This window comes from Coturnix japonica, chromosome 18 (genome assembly GCF_054131305.1).
Source record: "Coturnix japonica strain WE chromosome 18, WE-NBRP24, whole genome shotgun sequence".
Classification (NCBI taxonomy): Eukaryota; Metazoa; Chordata; class Aves; order Galliformes; family Phasianidae; genus Coturnix; species Coturnix japonica.
Window position 1 is genome coordinate 6,487,823 of NC_140680.1, and position 22,211 is coordinate 6,510,033.

Genomic DNA, 22,211 nt, shown 5'->3' on the forward strand with positions numbered 1-22,211 from the left:
GGAAGGAACTGAACACAAACAGTGAAATAGATTACTAGTAAGCTAACAATCCACAGGAAAGAAATTAGCAGCTATGTAAAGCTCCAGAGCTTCCCAAGGCCGATGGAAATCCAAATGTTCCTTGCCCAAGTCTTGTTTCACTATTTTAGAAATCTACACAGAATTAATCTTGCTTAGCAACATAGCCGTGCCTGTAATACAAACAGAAAGAAGAGCACATCCTACTGATTCAGGGCAGCACCCTTTGGGCTCTACTTAGCCCCCAAATAGGAGTAAGGAATAACATCTCTACACCACAAAGTGCTTCCATTCTGTGCCTTCCCATCTATTGCCATGATATTCTCCCATTTAAATCAGATTTATTTATTCATAGGCACTGGCACACCATTCCTTTCGTCAAAATCGGTCTTGCACATGCAGTCATCTCTGCATTCCTGTAAACTAACTGGAAAAGCAATTAAGATTCCCCAGCAATTCAGATGGGAAGGGGGAAACCATCGCGGTGTTGCTAACACAATCTCTGTAGGCGTACGCTAGTGCAAAATGACTGCATCTCTGTGTAGAGGGAGATAAGAGAAGTGACACAGATTAAAACAAATTGTTGATCCATAGCAGAGTGGAGCTAGGCAAACAATAGCAGTAAAAGCATAAATGTCAATTTGGGATGATAAAGGATACAATCTAAATATAATATGAGAGGCCTCCAGACAAAAGGAAGAAACAGAAATTACACATTACTAAGGTACCAGATGCAATCAACAAACACATATGTAAACACAGACATGAATATGCATATGGCAAAATTTAGATCACAGGGTTGATTGCACAATAAACTGGATTTCATATTAAAACACCTAACAATCTCCAAAATGTCTGACTTCAAGATTAGAATAAACAAATTGTATTTATGGTTTTGGTAATTTTGCTTCCATTAGGAGCAATGTGCAAGTATCTCAGCGTGCCTTCCCCTCCATCCTGCATTTTCATCTTGAGGGTATGACTGTCCTTAAACACTGACACCAGTACCAGGAGATCCTTCCCTGCAAGAAGTTGGCTTCACCTCCTGGAAAGAGCTGTCAAAAGGTTTGTCTAATTGCTTTCAGCATGCTCTCTCCTCTTCCCTTAACATGTTGTGTCCTATACCAGTTTGAAAAATGAACTGAGGTTTCAAAGCTTATTTAAATAATCTTATGCTTATTTAAGTGTACACATTGGCAGCAAAATCAGTTCCATCCAATCTGAAAACCAGTCAGTAGCAGACAGCTGCTACAAGACCTCTCAAAAATCTAGCTGCGGCCCGTATCAGTCATCCTAGTTAGAAATACTGCTCCACTCTACCTGAGAGCACAGAATGTCCCTAAACTATCTGGTTGCGAGAGCACATGATGAATAAAAAATTTGTATTTAAATTGATACTAAAGAAGTGGTGTTGTTTTTATCCTAAAGATACATTAAAAAGAAGATATAAACTATCTCTAGACCAAATAGAGCTGTTTCAAAACTTCGTCATTATTCCAAGCAAAAAGTGTATTTATTTAATGGCAGCTGTTAGAATATGGGTTTTCTAAAGTTAATAAACAAAATAACTTAAATGAAAAGAAGAAAAATAATACTCCAAGACTTCCACATTTCTGACAACTTTACATCTGTCCATGCTTCCAGTGCACTCAAATCTCCACTATTTATTAATCTTTGCCAATACTGCCTACTAGAAAATTCTATTTTTTTTTGCTTAAAGACATTCCCCGCTACCTGGTCATAATTTTACAGTCGCTGTAATGGCACAGCCTTGTACACTGTAGCGGCACAGCCTTGCTTTGGAAATTGGCTTGCACTATTTCTGGAAGACATACAGAAGGATTTTTTTTTTCTTTTTTTTTTTTTTTTCCCATTTGAAAGAAAACAGAGCAACATTCTGTTAGAACAACCAGAATACCTGGTGCTATGCAGCTGAGATAAGGCACTTGGAAGCGCAGGGACTCTGTATCAGGGAAACACTTCTTGTCATCCCCATGTTCATGCATTCAGAAGCTTTATTTCACTTTGCAAATTTCCCCTTTTCAGACTGGTTGCAGCTGGGTGCCTGTCTGGATCAAAGGAAAGCCCTTCTCTTCACCCCTGGCAGCAGGAGCTCCAGGTGGCTCTACATCATATGTATCCAACAGACAATACAAGACAACACACCCAGTGTCACAGCGCTCAACCTATGTAACAACAAATATTACCCAAACAATTAGGAACTGGAAGCAGCCCCATACACCCCTCCACAGCAACCTGCCTTACACTGTCCCTGCCCTTGGGGATGGGTGGCAAGGTTACCAGCAAGGAGTCTCTGCAGCAATGATGGGAAATACAGGAAAAACTGCTTGCGTCTGAGCATCTGCTACCAGGTGCTTGAAGGGCAGCACTGCCCTTCTCTAGCAAACAAAATTCAACACAGAGATGAGAACCAGAGCAGTGGTAGAAGCCACCGAGAGATGGCATCTTGTAGACTGAAGGTAGCAACCTGAACCCAACCAAAAGGGCAGGAAACAGGCAGAGCTGAGGGACAGAGAGAAGGTTGAGGAGAATGAGGTACTGGGGAAAGGAAAGCTGTTGCTCAGGGAGATGGTAGCAAATAACAGCACAGCAATGAGGGTGCAAAGATAAAGCAGACACAAAGGTATAGACTTAAAGATCCCAGTAAATGAAATGTGGGTTTAAAACTACTGGAAAGGGAGGAAAACAACAACAACAACCACTCCAAATGGGACCCCACATATCTAAAGAGGGAAAAGATTAGAAGTCTGAATAGGAAGAAACGGTAGAAAATGATCAAGTAAAATGAGAATCAGGACTGGACAGAAAAGCAAACGATGGGTACTGAACAGACAGGAAAGCAGACAAACCACCCATGGGGGTGGGAGGACAGCACTGTCCGTGGACTGCCATGGAGCTGCTGGGTTCAGGGTGCAGACAGGTCTCCCACCTGCAGGGCAAAGCATCAACCTTGGAAAGGACTGAGTGAGCTGACTGCAGGGACAGCCTCACTTCTGTCAGCAAGCAAGATTCTACATGCTTGGGCTTTTTAGGGCTGTGCATGCTACCTTCTTCTGGCCCTTATTTTTGTATAATAGACAGTTACTAACACTGAAATGAGTGAACACGGCAGCTTTGGATGGTGAGCAGGAACTGCAGCTGCAACACCAAACTCCACTCAGACATTCATTTCTTATTATTTCTCATCACAATAATATCAAATATGTGCACATTCCGAAGGAAAACAGACTTCATGATTTCTGTCAGATGTGCATTATTTGTTGTAAGTTTGAATTTTTCTCTGTTGTTTCCAGAGCTGCTTTGTTAGCAATTGTGTTGATCTCAATTTTACATTGACAACAAAGCAACGTCAGATTAACTTGGAAACTATGCCCAGAGCTGAAATGCTGCTGGATCGTTTGTCCTTACTGAAAGCACATCTTTGCATTATAATATGCACTGCTACTGATACCGCAGTTTAAAATATTGTTCTTTTCATCACTCTTCATCAATTATCCTACATTCAGAGGATTTTTAACTTAGTAAATATTCCTGCATGGTGAAAGTCGGCATTAGGAGAAAAGTCCTGAAAAGCCTGTTTATAAATGCAATTCTGATTTCAGCAAATTCATCCTTCAGATAGCTACACTTCCAGAATAAATTATCATCTCTAATATCATTACCTGAATCTAGCAAAACCTGTACTGTAAAGGGTCTTGGCACTGAATGATGATAGGCATCAGAGGTTTAATGTTTAATTACCGAGCAGAGTTTTCTGGAGAGCTAGGTGCTAATATCATTCACTGCTGCTGTTGGCTCTGTGGCAGAATGTTGTGATCGTTACGAACTGTCAAGGAGAAGTGATTCATAAACTTTGCTGTGTGCTACTCAAACACACAGCTGGTGGGAATATAGAAATGGACAGCTATTTATGGCAGTAAATCCCAAAGAGAAATATCTGACTTCAAATGGATACGGAAAGTAAAAAGGAAATCAAAATTAGAAGAGAAACAGATACTCCTATCTATTGCGAAGCATAAAACACAAATTGTAACAGTACTTCCCTTATAATTGTATATTTTAGAGACTAAAGATGACCTCTTGATCACAAATGTTACTTTGACAAAGCCAAGTATCGTTTTAATTAATGAAGGCACATCAATGAACAGAGACAAAGGTATCCTCCCACTCATTCCAAGGACTGGTAATTCCACTGATCCCTGGCTAAGGTTCCATGGGCAGCAGTGGGTGTAGAAGATTGACACTAAGTTAACTATTATAATCTTTTTCCCAGTCTCTTCTTCCATTCAAAGACACTGAGGAAGCTCAATAGAGTGACTTTAGAATCCATCCATACACACGCATACACTCAAGAACATAATTAATATCTGAGCATTACTTCTACTTTATCCCCAAATGGCATCAAATACAGAAGACAAGGTGCCAGCACCAGTGCTACCAGAATTTCTGAAGGCACTGCACCTTGCAGGAATGATGCTCCCCACAAAAGCCATCTTGTGCAAACATGAATTCTTAGCAACATAACTGATAACGCTCACATCTGAAAAAGTTTGAAAGGAAACAATGTGCAAGTTGCATTTCTAGATATGCTGAGCATACGAACAAATGCTTGTGTGGTTGTAATGACAGGTCCAACTTTGATACTACATACAGTCTATTTTTAAAAATCTACACTTCTGAATATTTACATGCTTATTTGTATGCATGAGTGGTTACAGAGATGTTTGAGAGAGAAGGAGAAAAGAAAAAAAATCCTTTTTTTTTTTTTTTTTTTTTAATGTGGGATTCTATATAGAGCTCAATTTCTGAAAACCTATGGCTTAATTTTGGATAGAGAATACATACTTAAGTTCGCCTGTCAGAGTTCTGTTCTCTACGCTCATCTGTTTCAACCCAGTTAATGAAATAACTTCTTCTATAATAAATAACAGGGAAATTAAACCATGGAATTGCCAGTACACATGAAATAATGAGTCACTCACAGCAAGTCTTGCAAACAGAGAGCTTAAAGCTGTTTGAAAAAGTAAAAGAACAGATCCATTAGGTGATCTCTAAAACTGAAGCAGAGCCTTAAGTTGCTCAGAAAGGGTGATGGCAGCTGTTGGCAGAGGGCTTTGACTCTGACATTGCCGCAGTAACTTTGAGCTGTTTGCCAAGGCTCAAAACAACTAGAAGACTAAAGGGAAGCAAGGATAAAATCACAACCAAAAACAGTTCTCTACCAGAGAAAGGACTAGCAGCAGGCAGGACATATGTTGGAAGTTTGTTTCAGAGCACTCAGCAATGAGGAATCAGTTTTAACCTCACATAAGTGCTTTCTTTAGAGGATGCTCCATGGTGCCCACAGGTGCTGCTCCTTATTCATCTTTTTATGTAAGGTTAAAACTGCAGAAGGAGGAGCAGTTTGGTAGCATGAATTTCCCTTGGCTCATGGGTGCTACCAAATTGCTCCTCCTTCTGTACCTCTCTTGGTTACTGGTCCTGCAGCCACATGGAACCTGATGCTGGGAGCTCTCAGCTTGTCAAGTGAGCACTACTTTTCCCAGTGGATAAGACTGATTATCACATCCACTCCATGGCTCAACACTTTCTCAGGAGCACTGCAGATAATGTAGGGTGGGGATGGCAAAGGGAGCGCGCTGCCCAAGGGCAGCAGCACGCTGCCACAACCTGCCCACAGCAGGAACAAGGAGGAGGGAGGAACAGCATGGAGGTGTGTGGTGACATACAGAGTGGTGAGCATGCAGAACTAACTGCATGTGTCATCACTGCTCTTCCTTTACAAAACGTTATTTACAAAAGAACCTTGCCTTTTAATCAATCAGTAACAAGGAGAGTTCTCTTCAGCTCTCCAGATAGCATTCTTGGTCACCTTAATCAAATCATACTTGTAGAGAGGGCAAGAAAGAAAACATGCAACAATATAACGGTGAAAGCATTTATGGGGGCAAAATTTCTTTTAACAAAAATTTGCCATTGTCCGACATTGTGTAAATTAAAAATCATCAGAGTTCAACTGAAAACGTGTCATTTTGTAAAACACACTTGAAAAATTAACACCAGGTGCCTTTTTTTCCCTAAGAGATGAACCTACAAACAAATGCTGTGCCAGCTGATCTTATGCACAACCTCATCTCCTTTCAACACCGAATTTGTCAGAAACCTGCAGTAACAGCCAGCAGCTATAAACTGTAACTACAGTGGCCTCAGTAATTTAGGACCCAACAACACAAACGCTTCTTAAACTGTATCCACTATAACACCTAAACTGGCATCACTTGTCCTTACACTTGTTTGGAACCATCTTCTTCCAAAACCCACTTCAGTACTTTTCCGACAGCAAAACCAGACATCAGTTTCTAATTGCAAAATGTTATTAAAAAAAGCCAAAGTCATGGCAATATCTCAGCTGCTTCGTATGAAATGCTGACCTTATAAAATCAAGTACAGCATTTTACAGCTTGGAGCCCATCCCCTGCTGCAGGGGTACAGGAATGTCCCCCTGTCCACAAGCTTCAGACAACTGATCATAATCACTCTGTGAATTTCATGCTCTGTGTGAAAGTACATGGTTGTTTTGTTAAGAAAATACACAAACCATGTAATTCTAGAGGATATAGTTACGATTTGTAATGAATGCTGGTTTAAGTGCTTTGTAATCTCATTTTTATGCATCCTTTTACAGAAATTCCTTATAACGATGTTAAATTGGAACAATTCAGTGTGACTGACTGGTTAAAAAACAACAGCAAAAACCAACAACCCAAAAACTTACCTATTTCTGTCTCCCAAGAAATGGTGAAAATTTGACAGATTCTACAAGAAACCCGGGCCCTGTACACATCAGAAATGCTCTCCTGCAGGGTTAGCAGGTGTGGGCTATGTCAAATAAATTTATTGCAGTCTGTGCTAATAGTGAAAATTATAGAAAACCCAGATGAAAGTGCTCTGCATCTCGCTAATTTGAAGCTACCTTATGAGACAATAACAAGCTTCTAACAGTTTTTCCCTTTTTAAAAATACACTAATTATGCTTAATGTTCCCTGTCGCATTAGCTTTCATGGTAATTATATTTCAAAACTTTTGCAATTAGGGTACAGTTAATATTGTGGAATATTGCAATTATTTTTCATTGTGACACCTCCATTGAAAATTGGTGGCATAATGATCACATTGTTCAACTAAATCAGAACTGTAGAAATATGGCAAATGAACCAATTACACATTATTATTTCTAATTACAGATAATGCCCTTTTTCTTTTGTCCAGAAGAATTTTTCAGATACCCAGACTCTTCCCAGTTTAAAATAAAGTCTACCTGATTCCCTCTTCCTTCATCTTTTTTTAAACATTTACTGGTAAATATGTGTCTACATATAGATACAGGCATATATGTGCTGCACATATTATATATTTATAGCATTCGTGAGAGGGGCATGCATGTATGAGTGCATCAATAAAGAAAGTAATGATTTATGGTTGATATATAGGTTGAGTCAATTCCAGCTGTAAACATAAATACCAATGAGTTATATGTGGCATGTGTGAGGCCTCTACCCACTGATTAATCCTTAGGGGTAACCACAGATCCCATCACACACACTCTCCAGCTCCTCTATTTCAGTTCACACTGCCCTGTTCTGCCTTTCATTACATCTGCTTGATCTTCCTCCTTAACAGACTCAAGATCTCTGACTCTCTGTAAGCCTTTATCTCTCCTCTTCATCATTAAATATAAACATCAAGCCACCAAATTTACAACACTGATTCTCTGTATGTTAATACTGAATATGCCAAAGCACAAAGACAGCAGCAAATTTTTCCAAGATCTAATGCATGTAATTGTTAAACTCTGGTGTTCGCTCCTGGGTTTTGCAGAGCCTATTTGTAATTAACACCTTCTATAGTCTGCTACAGGCATTACACACAAATTCACTGTGACAAATAACATAGAGGAGTCAGAAAGAGCCAGCCAGGTAACAGGAGGTATTTTCAATGCATTAGCAATTCTGAGCATAATTATCATTTACCAATATTTACATTATTTGTATGGAATTTTAATCAAAGCTTGCTTAATTAAGTTTTCATTTAAATAGAAATAAATCAGTGGCAAATAAATCAACAATTAAGTCAATGACTTCAAACAGAGGAGACTTTCACCACAAGCACTGGCTTGCCAAACGCCACTCACTAGCTAATGAGTCTCAGAGCCATATTACCAAAGCATAAGGTGCCACTTGTAGCCTCCATCAGGCAATAGCAAAAGAACATGTATTGGATGCCACACTATTTTGAGCATGAAGCAGTTCTGGAAACCAGTTTACAAGACCTCCTGTTCTCCTCAACACTGAACAGTATAAGATTAAAGCAGAACCACTCTAAAGATCATTTCAGGCAGAAATCTGAAAATTGCCAATCTCAGCTTATTCAATATTGTGGAGTAAGGGCTTTAAGAGTAAAACCTATTCTTAGTTAGCTGAACAATGAGCACGTTGTCAGAATGAACAGTGACTCTGACTCTGCTGAGCCTCTGAAACTCTAAAAACTTATTCAGTGATTAAATGAGAAATACAGCACAGAATATAACCTTTAAGAATGCTTCAAATCCTGTCACTACCATATCTCAATTATCACCTGCCTCTCCATCAGTTCTTGGCCTGAACTAATTGAATTTTTTTCAAGTTTGTCTGACTTGTACTTTCCTAGCAAAAATTTGTTTCCATGAATTCTGAAGTAATGTCTCCAATATCTGCTTAACAAAAACACAGAATAACCAAACCAGGCAGCAGAACATGTTCCTACCACTACAGATAACTCCACTACAGTGGGATTATATGGGAGGGAGAAGCTGACCCACAGTAGTTATGTGCATGCATATATGCATTTTCAAGAGGAAAATCAAATATAAATTCTACAGGTCTGCAGGGTGGATACAGGTAAAAACCAAATATATCTAGCAATATCAGTTTGCATTAAATAAAGTCTTATTTATCTTAATCAGCAAATAGCAAAGTATTATAGCAAAGTATAATAATATTCCCAAAATATCATGATCAGTGCTACAAAGTGCATCATATCTGAGATTAAACTATTCAAAGATTTCTCAGACATACCTGTCAGCTGAAAATTCAGCAGTGAGAACATTCTAACACAATAACCACTCTGAGGGACATCTTTAACTTTTTGGTTTTGTTTTTGCTTTCCATGGAATAATTTTGTCCAATTCTTTCACCATTTTCTATCTATCTCAATACAGACAAAAGTTTTAAGGAGATGATGATCACCACCAAAAGCAAGAGCTGTAACATGTTGAAGGTTTTTGAAATAAATATGATAATTACGTTTACTAATTTAACAGCTAGCCTATCTGCTGCACGTGTATCATGTATACTGGATCAATTTACTGGAGCAGTGAAGCATGTAATCATAAATGTTAATTAAGCTATTCTTCGTAATGACCATTTTTTGCACTGGACAGCAAAGCAAATTTTACTGGCAGCTGTCAGCATGCTGCATTAAGGAATGGAATATTCTCAGGCGGATATATACATACAGGACATAAAATGCACACTTCGTTGTGACACACTGTGTAATGTAGTATTTGAGCACAGTGATGAACATCCACAGGGCATGAATAAATTTCACTTGTGTATTCCATTTCTTTTGCAAAAGAAGCGTCACTATTCCAAGTTCAATTACAAATCCATTGCCATCTGAATTTGCTTCATTACACAACCGGTTAATTTGTTTGTTTATTTGTTTAAAATCAGATGTGTTGTGCTGATACATTGCAATAAAATTTTATTTCCTACAACTTTAAATACATATTTTTATACCTATGCAAATTCTTGATTAATTGATTAGCCCAATATTGCCTGTGGGAGGCATAACAATCCTGTGATGGCAGAGTTTTATGTAGCTCTGATCCCGTGATATTTAAGCATCCCCAAAATACCAATCACTTCTTTGAAACTGTTCCAGTTCTCAACAAAGCCACCTAACTTCATTAAAACAAATAGCAACAGCGTAATATTTCTTCTACTTGCTTCACCTTTGGGAAGATTCAACTATTTTTTGCAGTAAATCAGTTTTCATCAGAATAAAACTTCAAATATCTCACAAAAAGGATTCAACAGAGAAACAGAAGTGTAGGAACTCAAAAGTTTGTTTCTAAGACCCCAAATTCTTCCAAGTTCCATCTCTATGCCTTTTCCAGCTAAAGAACCACGGCATACAAATGTATGCAAAAATTCTAGGGTTTACATCAAGATCATATAATAACTGCCAGTATTCTGACTTGGATCACTCATAAAGTATAAGTGGTGATAACACCCAAGTTAATTTTAATGCTCCACATTGCTTAGTAATGAAAATAGAGCTGCACACATTCCCGTGTCGGTTTACATGCTGTATTTGTAAAACAGATTGTCATATAGAAAAGTGCTAAAGCAGCTCTAAGACAGGAGTTAATAGCTCAAACAAAACTTAAGAATAAAATAAAAGTGAGAAAGCAGTTCAATTACCTGAATTTTGATGAACAGGGTACAAAAAAGACTGTACCATGTAGGAATAATTAGTCTTTAACCATGGTCTACTAATACAGATTAATAACAATAAAATAAATACCTGGGAAGAACAGCTAAACATCAAGAAGGAGCGAACTAAACTTTGCTGAACAGTTCAACTTCAAATCACTCAGAGGTGCTGGCTGCCCTGTTGGGATTCTGGGTCTCAGTGAGCAATCACTTTGCCTCCTCACAGCAAAACTGAAGAAGTACCAATTGTTTTGTGATAGCAGGTTATTAATGGAAATTGTTTTTTAAAAAAAAGACAAAAAAAAGACATAAGGTTATCTAATGCATTTACTTTTCTCGCATGGTCTCAGAGGAATTCAAGGATGGAGAATGTGGAATCTTTCCAGTTGTCAGCAAAGAGAAAGAAAATGAAAGAAAAAAATATTCAGAGGAAGTGATGAGTGGTTGGAAATGCAAGTGAAGAAGTAAGCTCTGTGCACATCTATGTGTTTCTGGATGACTACTTCTGATGACTGGTATTATAAAGCTATTCTCTACAAATGATTTGGAGGAAAGGGCTGTTCTACCGGTGTGGATGTACTAGGTTTAGTTGCTGACAGTATGCCTTTTAACAATGGTTTCTATCAAGTCTCTGCAGTCTTTTCCTCAGATTAAGTTTACAGATACTGTCCCTTCCCAGTCCCTCTGCCATACCAATCAGCTCTCTTTTCACACTCGTTGGTCTCCACAAACTGATCGTGTCTGCAAATCAGTCTCAAAACATAAACACAGCCTCTGAAAATCATCCTTTTCTCCAAAGCAGTCTGGTTTTCTCTGTACCATTTCTTCCCATTCCAGTTCTCATTCCCAACATAAATAGAATAATTCAAAGCCATCATTATGACCTGCACTCTACCTCCCTGAACTCCTTCCACTTGACTTCATAAATTCTGCTTTCAGGAACCAGGAACTCACACAGTCATTTCACACCTTATCATGTTTGTTATCCCCTATTATAGACAGATTTGTAATGAGTGAAACAATGATCTACATGGTTGTGAGAATATAGATAAACAAAATGCTTGAAGCCTGTGTTTTCCTAGGCAGATCATTTCACGCCTCACTATAGTGTGTATTAATTGAGGAGCTAGTCTGCAGTTCAGTGTGCAAAATTCCCACTGATTCCAGTAGAAAAAATATTCTAAACTCAGACTGTAAATTAGAGATTTCATTATTTCAGTGTGCAACACTAAAGTCCATACTTTTGAGTTCTGCCCAAATCATGTGAACTAGCAGCTGAGACTTCTCTCTTTATTACATATATTTATATAAACTCGAGTCACATGAAAACTTGTACCATTTTCTGGAAAGAGACAGGAAGAAATGGGTTACTTTTCTACCTCTATTACTTAGCATTTGACTCACCTGCACTGGCTCTGTCTGTATCTTACTGAATTTACTCATTTAGAAATGACACACAAATGGATGAAATGTCCAAGGTTAAAGACACCTTAGGCAAAGTATGCAGCAGTGCTAGGAGATGGAAATTCATCTGGCAATAAGTTCAGGATCTGTGACAAAATAGCTACAACTGAGTTGCTCTCTCTGCTACTTCATCTCTGGAAATTTAATATAAAGTAGAAATTCATAGACTTGTTAGCAACAAAGTAAACCCAGTTCTTCAGAGGAAGGATTGAATACCATCACAAAACTACTTGGCCTAGAACCATCACCACCCTATACTAACAGCTGTCCCCCAGGCTTGGAGCTTTAGGACCAGCAAAGCTGTTTCAAAATAACAAAGTCTTAAGTAAGACTTTTTCTTAGAGTACTACTGAAACAATACCAAACCTCTCAAATCATACTAGCAATGGAAGATTTAGGGCAAGGGAGGTTCACAGAAAGCAAGTACTTCTTTGGTAGATTTGTGAGAAAACCACAGCATATTTGAAGATTCCTGGCTTTCGGGATTTTAGTATGTGTGCAGTGCTATAACTACACTATAGTGTTCTAGTTAGTGATCCAAAATCAACACATCATCAAGCACAAGGAGTCCTCTCAAAACAACATAAACTCTATATTAATTACAAAATCTCTTTCCTTTAGATTTTTTCTTTTTTTTTCCCCCACGTTCCAGATATGTAAGATACATCTCTATAACACAAATACAACACCGTGTTCCTGTTTGTGTGTGAATACCTATTTATTTATCTCACAAATTGTTAGACCTGACCTCAGTAAAAGGAGAGAAAAGCTCAATTATTGAAAATCACACTGTTACAGCCCTGTGATATCCAGCACAAATGCATTAAACAGAAAGGAGCAACAGAGAAGGAGTGACAGGCAAGGCAACATCTTGGTGGGATAAGGTAGGGACCAAAGGAGATCTGAATGACAAACAGCACCCTACATAGCTTGAAAAGGTCACTGCAATAAAAACAACCCAGGGAACTGGGAGTGAATGCAAGCATTGCTACAGACTGGGAGAAAACCCAAAATCCAAACAAATGGTACATAGAAATACAACTTCATTCATGTGTGAATGCCACAGATTGAACAGTGGAAACATTTGGGGAGCTGGCAAAATGGAACAGGATTCCCCCCATGCAACCATATTAAGATATCTGAAAAAGTAAGCATTTACTCAGGCCAGAAGCCAAATCTTGCAGCAACTCTTCAGCTTTTCAGTGCGAGAATCTGGCAGAAAAATAAATGACATACATTTGCAAAAGAAGCCAACATTCTTTGGTTGATCAGTATATTTGAGAAAAATAACCTCTCATCTGTAGCTTCGGCATGCAATAAAAAGGAAGTGGCCACATGATGACTTACACTGACCAAACTCTTTCTGTTTCTGAACCTTTGGGGTTGTGAAAGCCAGATGTACACAGGCGTGATACAAGCTGAGGTAATCCCCACAGACAAGAACCAAGCTGGAATGCAACATTCACCTCTGAAGTCATCCCACTACATCAAACTCTCCAAACATTTACCTGGCCTCCCAAAATAAACCCCATGGTGCGCACCTGCACCACGGTCCCTCCAAAATAACACATTTGTAATTCCAAATCAAAATACAGCAGCTGTTTAATGAAGGAATTGCACCCTCCTCACATTTAAACTGTAACAGAGGTTGTACAAATTTGCTGCTGAAGTCAAGACTGTGAGAAAAACAAAATTTTGGTCTACAAAATAAGATGCAATGATACAAAAAAAGGAGTCCTTTTCACAATATCGCTTAGTCTATTGAAGGAATTGGATTAAGAAATAACAGGAGAACGCACTGTGCTGGGAAGAGCTGCATTTTCAGAAGAGTTTCATCAAAACTCTATCTACAAACCCTATTGGTGCAAATACAACCAGCAGGCAGTATGGCTGCTACAGGTAAACAGAGCCAATGACAGAGTTCAGACTTCTTTCCTTTCATGCAGAATTGAGACAAAAGACAACGCTTGTGAGAGCTGTGAGGGAAAGATAGAGGTGTGAATGGAAAAAAAAGAGAAAAGATAATAGAATAATTAATAAGTGCTGAGCAGTTTTTCTCAAGGGATGTGCTGAGATCTCCTTCTGTACTCTTTAACATCGGACTGAACAACTTCTACAGGAAAAAAAAACATCCTAGGTTCTATTGATTGAGTCATGCTTTATATTAAGATAAATTCAGTTTCCAGAGATGCTAACAACTGGCCAAGAAATGATATATATTTATAGATTTGTCTTATGTAAAGCTAATATTTATAAGCACAATAAAATATGTATTGTATAACTGTAAATCTATTCAAGTAACTCCATAACCAGAAATAATTATTTATTGCTAGAAAAAAAAACACAACTTAAATAAAGCACATACAGTCAAAGCATACAGCTGTCTCATCAGAGTGAGGAAATCCATGAATGGAATATCGACTCAGATGAAAACTGTTTTCCTTTAAGATGCTCCTAACAGCATACACCTGGATTCATAAGGAAAAAAGGATGGATCGATTCAACTTGTCATTAGTACTAATAAAAAACAAAACAAAAATAACAATTCACACAATAAGCAACCAGAAAACGTATGGAACGTTCTATGTACAAATACTCCAAATAATTCTCAAAAAAATCACAGCTTAAGTGTTAGACTTCTGATTCTATAGTCTGATGTGCACGTGGCTTACACGTGTTTGATTCATCACTTTCAATCAGCCACCCAGCTGTGCAGGTGACAGTTAAAAATGTGGAATGCTTTCCAAATGCTGCCTTTCTATTTAAACAGCTGCAGAAACCACCATGATATTAGTTAGAACTATATTACTGCCAATGAGAAAGGAAGTATAGTTTCAGAAGACTGAAACTGTATCAAAAGACAACGTTGTTCTGAAGCCAGATAATTTCCAGTACAACACAGCTAACAGCAGAGAGTAATAACAAGAACTGTTATATGTTTGGGTTTTTCACACACATAAAGGAAAAAATGCCCCACCTGAACACAAGCAACTGTCACACTTACTATGGGGAATAGAGAGATGTGTAATTGTAGCACATCTCTCAAGCAAGGCACCAGGCCTAGGCACAATGGCATGGAACAAGAATATTCACTGTTTAAATTTCAAGTGTGTGACATTTATAGGTGACCTCAGACTAGTTGCTACAGGACGACATAAGGTTTGGTAATGAGAAAAACCAAGGCCTGCCTGGCTGTAGTACCTGAATTGTTCCCCAGGCATTAAAGGAGCTATCAGTGAAACCAGACCTTGCAAAGTTACTGCTGCCACTGCTTTTCTGTGCTACTGCTATTACAAGAGAGAGGCTGCCAGTTTTAAGCATTGACCAGCACTACAGTGAAATGAAGTGAAAACAGCAAAGAACAGTCTCCTTAGCTCAGTACCATGATGGAGCATAAGAATATAGGAACAATACAATTAGAAACAATTATCAATTCTAATGCTTTTGTAGTACATTCTTTTCTTTCCTTCTTTCTTTTTTTTTCTTTCTTTTTTTTTTTTAATACCTTACCACCTTCTGTTGGAGATTTGCTTGTCTGTTATGAATTCATAAATTAATAAATATGATGTTTCTGCAAAATCTAATAGCTAGAATAAAGTCTGAATCAAGTTCTGGCTGAAGTTCAGACATCTGCTGGCATCGTCAACATATGCTACACAGATTAGCAATAATATCAGTAATAGTTGCAGCAACATGGAGCTGATACTTAAGAGAAAGTACACCCTCCAGTTTCAATGTGAAAGCACCAACAGTGCTACTCCTCCTCCTCTAATTCCAATCCATGGCTGAAAATTTGGACATAGAGGAATGAAAGAGAACTACAATGAGCGGACCTTAAGGATTCAGAGAATTAACTATTAAAACCAACTGAAAACAACGTGTGTTTATGTGTATATATAAATATATGTAAGAACTTTATGGCTGATGAAAACCTTTGTTCAAAACAACACATACAGAAAGAGACTACTGGTTAAAACCTGAAAACTATGATCCGTTCTTCACAGCCTAAATACTGAGAACACAACAGGTTTTAGCTTCAGTTCAATCTCACCTACTGTAATAAGAAAATCTTTATTGGTCTTTGTCACCCAGTGGAGCACTAAGGACAAAATTCTTGACATTAGTTTAGCTTTCTTCTACCTCAGGGACAGCACACAACAGCTATGGGTACTGAGTGGGAAAGACAGCCTATAGTACAGAGTTCATCCTAATGCTGATGAACCAAACATATGTAATTTTCTCTTATTTGTAAATATAAATTACAATTTTAAACCTGCAGCATTTTTTTTTAATTTTTTTTTTTGGTAATTTGCTGTAAAATGTCATCAGTAAAAAAGAATGCTTATGGTATTTTCATGTGAATTTCTTATTTCTAATCTGTATGTTCTGTATTTCTGCTTGTACCCATTCTCTCATGCCCTGTAAGTGGACACTGCTGCAAAGGGTCTGGCTCCTGCCCTTCCCTGCTGCTCATCTGTGAGCTCCCCCACTACCTTCTCTTCCACAGGCTGAGCAGCCCCAGTCCCTCAGCCTCTCCTGGTGCCTCAGATGCTCCAAGCCCATGTTCACCTTGGTGACCCAGCTCTGGGCTCACTAGTTCTCTAGTACTAGGGGGATGCAGCACACCCAGCATTCCAGCTGCATCACAGCTGGACTGAGCAGAGAAGCATCTCCTCCCCAACCCACCCCACCTTCAGTGCTTGCCTAGTGTAGCCCAGGTTGCTGTGGGCATACTGCTGGCTTATGATCAGCCTGGTGTCCCTGGGTGCACTTCAGCACAGCTGCCTCTTTGCTGTCCAGCTGCAGGGGGTTGGTTATTCCTCACCAGGTGCCAGACTTTGTGTTTCCCTTTCGTGAGACTCATGCCAGAATTCTGAATGGTCCCTATGCTGAGCCCACTTAATTGTGGAATGCTTCTTCCAGCAACCCAGAAACTGGATCTCATGCTGGGATAGCTATGCACGTCTAGGCTTCTTATCTACAGTTAAAACCCATGTCTTTCTGGCAAAAAGATGAAGGAGTTACCTACTGAGATCTCCAAGCCCTTTCATTTAGTCTCTAAGGAAGCCAAAGTCTGTCTTTTGTGAGGAAAACAGCTAAGGATTCTAGATGTCTGTTGTTGATGCTTTATTTTCTATCCCATAAGTCAGCAGATAAAGAAACCACTTTCTCCATTCGGTAAGGGGTGACATGCAACCATCAGAAGGAGAAGCAACTATATGCTATATATATATATATGAGTTTTATAATCTCTCTCTCTCTCTCTCTCTCTCTCTCTATGTATATATATATATATAAAATCTATAGGATTCAATTATTTTTTAGAGATAACTGGAAACATGTTAATTTGATGCTGGACTGTAGAGAGCTAGGAAACATATACTTCCAAGCATTCCCAGCACAGGATTTCAAATAAGACAACCAGTTACAGTGCTTTAATGAAAGTTCTGGCTTTTCTCAGGAAAAAGGAGAAGGAGAAGAGAGGGGGAAGGGGAAGCAGAAGGGAAAGGCGGGCGGGGAGGGGAGAGAAAAAGTAATGAAGAAGGGAAGGGGAAAGGGAAGCAAAAATCTCATACTGCAATGAGATGGTTTGTATGAATTAACTTATATAATAAATACAAAATCCTATCAGAAGCTATTGTCAGGTTGAATGTAGGAGATCCTTCTAGATATTTGTACTGAATGTAATAAATATTAGTATTTTACATAATAAAGTAATGTAGTTATAAACATAAGGGACTGATTATATTTTACTTCAATTCTGACTCACAGACAACACAAAACAACAACAGTCACTGCAGCCAACTTATTTCCCCATTCCCCTCTCCTTGATGACAATAAATGCTTGTGAAAAACTCAAAGCAAACCCTGTCTTCTAAGTAGCATCCAAAAGACTCTGCATGGAAATACAGTTACACTGAGCCAAATGTATTTCAAATACAATACACTGTATTGTTCTTGAGCCAAAAAGACTCGTTAACACTGAAAAACGGTGCTTGACTGCCCTTCCAGTGGAACTTCAATAAGTTCCTGGGAATCATGACAGTTCCTACTGCACACTCTCAGGTTTTAGAGATGCATCTATTTCCCAAACTCAAAATATTCCCAAACCTGTTCTGCTTCCATTTTGCCACTGTTACAATGGTTGAAGATGATGAATGTATCTAATTACAGATCCATAAATCAATAACTATTGTGTGAGGAGATAAAAGCCTCGTGTTTTATTCCTTCGTTAAAAACAAACACACACATATATATTTTTTTATGTTGGGATTCTAAAATTTGGTTTAATAGCACTACAATAAATATTCAAGCAAAGAAAAGCTGCTGGCAACAAAAACCCTTATCTTTTTTTTCTCTATACAATTGAAAACAGTCTGTTCTATTGTATTGTACTTGAAGCCATTACAACAGCATTTCAACGAGTCACCTTATATTGCTAGAAAGAAAATATATAGAATGAATGCACAGAGAAGAAAAAACCTATTCTGACTGCAAGCTCTAAGAAACCATCTTAGAAAATGGTGTGTCAGGAACTTACCCTCTTCTAGAAGGAAAAAAAAAATCTAACTTTCCATGTGTAAAAGGTCTCATTACCTTCTATTATATTTGTATTTTTCAAAATACGATCAGCAGGTGCACCAGCTTTCAAAAACCTCTTGTCCTTCATCAAATATAATTGTTCCGCATATTATATTAAGAAATACAAGCAGAGAAATGTAAGTGATGGGAGTTCAATTAAAAGCAGCATAATATCTGTTGCATAGAAAATGATTCTGCAACTGAAATCAGGTTCTAATGAGAGGAAAAAAGGAATACATTTTCACATATTTTTAATTACACAGAACTTCCTCAAACATGATTTTTAATAACATATTCCATTAGGTTAACATCATATTTAAAGAAAGTGCATTTTCTGATTTCATTTCAAGTTTGATTTTGAGCAATTATTGTGTCATTGTTCAGCAGTAGAAAGGCTGAATTCATTTACTGTGTGGTTATGGTAGTTATGATTGATGTCGCTTCTCCAAATGATAAACCAATCACCCCAATGATGTAATGTCATTTTAAGAGTGCTATAATCACATTTCTCTCAAACTAGAAGCTCTGATGAGTTCTAACAAAGATTTATTGTAGATTAAAGACCTTCATAATACCAACAATAGATTGCTCATTTGATTGAAGATTTGAATAGTTTTGTGGGTGGTTTTTTTTCCGCCCAGATCTACCTAGAATATCTATTGTAAAGGGCATAGGGCAATACATATGGATGACTACCACCACATATTAAAGATGACTTCAACTTGCTGAGTAGTTAGCTTGTAATTGCAGTGATTGAAGCAACCATAAGTGCACAATCAGCCAAACAAGACACCTAAACAAGGAAATCAGTAGAAGCTTTCTCCAGTGTTTCTTTCTCAGTATGCATTTTGAAGTCTGTGATAGAATTGTTTAGAAAGGAGAACCCAGAAAGCAATAACTTACATTCATCACTGCTCAAAGATTTCCTGAAGTCTACACTGTAAATCTACGTGTCTTTGAATATTTATTTTTAACCGAAACCCAAATTTAAACAAAATATTTATCTACTATTTTCCAAACGTCTCAAGAATGTTGCTAAACTTACATAGCCCCAAATATAAATTAATAACAGATATATAAATACAAAAACAATAAAACCACAGTCTATGTTTCTATATCATGTAAAAGCTATTCTGAAAATCTTACAGGAAGGATGAGAGGTAAGCTTTTCCAGTCTGAATTGCACATGGCAGTCTGTAGTATTTTCTTGTAAACTCTCTAAAGGAAACAAAGTACCTACATGACAAGGAGTGATAGGCTTCTAGAGGATGTACTAAATCAGAGGAGCATGTGCTATAAATGTTAAATATTAAATATTAAAATGTTAAACAATTATGCTTTTTTTTTTTCTTCTTCTTCTATGTTCTTAAAACTAAAAGCAAGCCACAATATACTATAAGTGTTTATTAAAGAAGCAAATTGACTGTTTTGGGGAAAAAAATTAAAGCACAGAATGAACAACTCAGCTATTCATTCTTAAATAAATCAAAGCATACCTGTTCATGCTGAACAGGTTCCTTGTGCCAGTCACAGTAACGTGTGCAAAAGCTTTAAACTCTTCTTTACAAACTTTTAAAAGAAACAATTTAAAATGAAATACAAGGAATTCTTCCATCAACTTTTCAGATGTTCTTTTACTGTAGCTATCAATAACAAGTACTCAGTGTTCAGGGATTCTCCAGGTCTCTAGTCCCTAACTGTGATTTTCCTCTACCAAACAACCCTCAATGACATTCTCTCTTACCATTATGGCCTTTTTAAGCCTTTGTAAACAGATACATCACAGCCTTTATCCAAACACTGTATTCTGATATTTCTTCACAGTCCCCACTTACTGTCTTTCAAACAACAACTTGCAATGTTAGTAACAACAAATACCTATAATAATAGTTATTTCACAGAGAGCAAAATACAAACTATTTCATCAAATAGATCACTATTATACACAAATGGCCAAATCCTTCAAAGAACTCTTGATTTCTAAGACACTATTAAACTTTTTTAGTTATCTATACACAGAAAGCACAGAACCAGATTCTGAAACAAGAACACAAAGACAACAGCAGAAGGAACACACTTCCCAAACAGAACCTCATCACAGGTGTTGGCTTAGCTTGTGCAGAATAAAGGAACACTGTGTGGATCTCTCTTTTACAAGAAACATACTTTGAAAAATAAATTCCTTAGATGAGAAGCTTTCAATAACAATTTTATACTGCCTATAACACTTAGATTAGAAGGGTCTCTATAATAAAATGATAGAAAAACATATAGTATGTTTTCAAAACATTTTCAATGAAATAATACTATGATTTGCTGTTGACCTCATTTCCATATATGCTCTTAATTTTCGGGTGATGAAAGAACACGTTTGCAAAATAACGTATAAAACTGGAACAAACAAATCACAAATAAACTCCGTACGTTTGCAATTTTTCTTACCACTGCTGGATGCCTGCTGGGGCCCTGAACATGCTCTTAGTAGGTATGAATTAGGAGAGAACTCCTCGTCAGGATTGGTGTCCATGATTTGATGGGACGTGTTGCTGTCTAGCAATGGCATCTGGCAGCTAACTGGTGGAGGATTATGAGAACTGGGCAGCTGTGCAGATGGGAGAAGGCTAGACGAGGATGTAGGTGGAATGGGACGACCTGGGAAAGAGGACACAGGGATCAAAGATCAGCAATGAGCGTAATGAAAAAAAAAAAAGAAAACAAATTCTAATTTACTCTTTGCTTCTGTGAGCTTCCCTCTCATAACTTGATATCAATCCATTCCATCAAATGCATGCAAATGAAGGCAGCTTTTTTTTTTCCCCTCCTTTTTTTGTGCAATGCCCATTAGAATATTACTGTTTGTGGGGAGGAATGGAATAAGAGAAACAAGTATTCTGATTTTTACAGGTTTATCCAGAGCATTGGAGAAAACAGTCATAAATAATTTATACACAGGAAAATACGACCTCTGTGATCCTGCTGAAGTCTGTGAGGCAAAGAGAGCTCTGCTGCACATGAGCTACAAATGTTAAAATGCAGCAAAACTATTTGAAATGGTGCATTCTGATTTCCACCATTTTTAAAGAAACAGTGGTGGAACAAACACACGCTACCTTTCTCCTTAGCTACTCGTTCATTTCTGGAAGCAAGAACCCCACTCTTTATATGAAATATATTAAGGTTTATCTCATTAGCATTAACAAACAACAAAACCAAGAGCAATCATTGGAAAGTAACCACAGGTCCTTTAAAAGCTCTCACTGACACCAGCAAGCAGCACCAACTACTTTCTTACCTTCAAAAAACTTAAAGTAACAAAACCAGCTGGATTAAGGCAAATGATTATTATGCTATTTACACTGTATTCTTAACTCTGGCCAAACTGATAATAAGACTAAATGGCCAAGTTACCACAGAACAGAAATCTGTTTAAGCTACTTGATAACAACTCCCATCTACCTTCTTTTATGCAATACATTCAATATGTACTGAATACTTCCCTTGCAGACTTTCATTTACCAAGAAATAATTCTAATATTGATGACACGAATAATTACTGTTATTATTCATGATTGTGCCATTCTTATAAAATT

The 22,211-nt window shown here is 37.7% G+C and overlaps 1 protein-coding gene across 35 annotated transcripts in view; it reads right to left on the minus strand.

The window, feature by feature from the left end:
• TENM2 (teneurin transmembrane protein 2) overlaps positions 1-22,211 on the minus strand; it is a 1,410,959-nt gene that overhangs the window by 171,798 nt on the left and 1,216,950 nt on the right. For 34 of the 35 annotated variants that reach the window (XM_085518796.1, XM_015875933.3, XM_015875927.3 and 31 more), the window contains one exon: positions 21,064-21,273. The exons of the other annotated variant lie outside the window; for it this stretch is intronic. In XM_085518796.1, the coding sequence (XP_085374922.1) occupies positions 21,064-21,273 (210 nt within the window). The remainder of the gene's footprint in view (positions 1-21,063; positions 21,274-22,211) is intronic. 35 annotated transcript variants of the gene reach the window in all.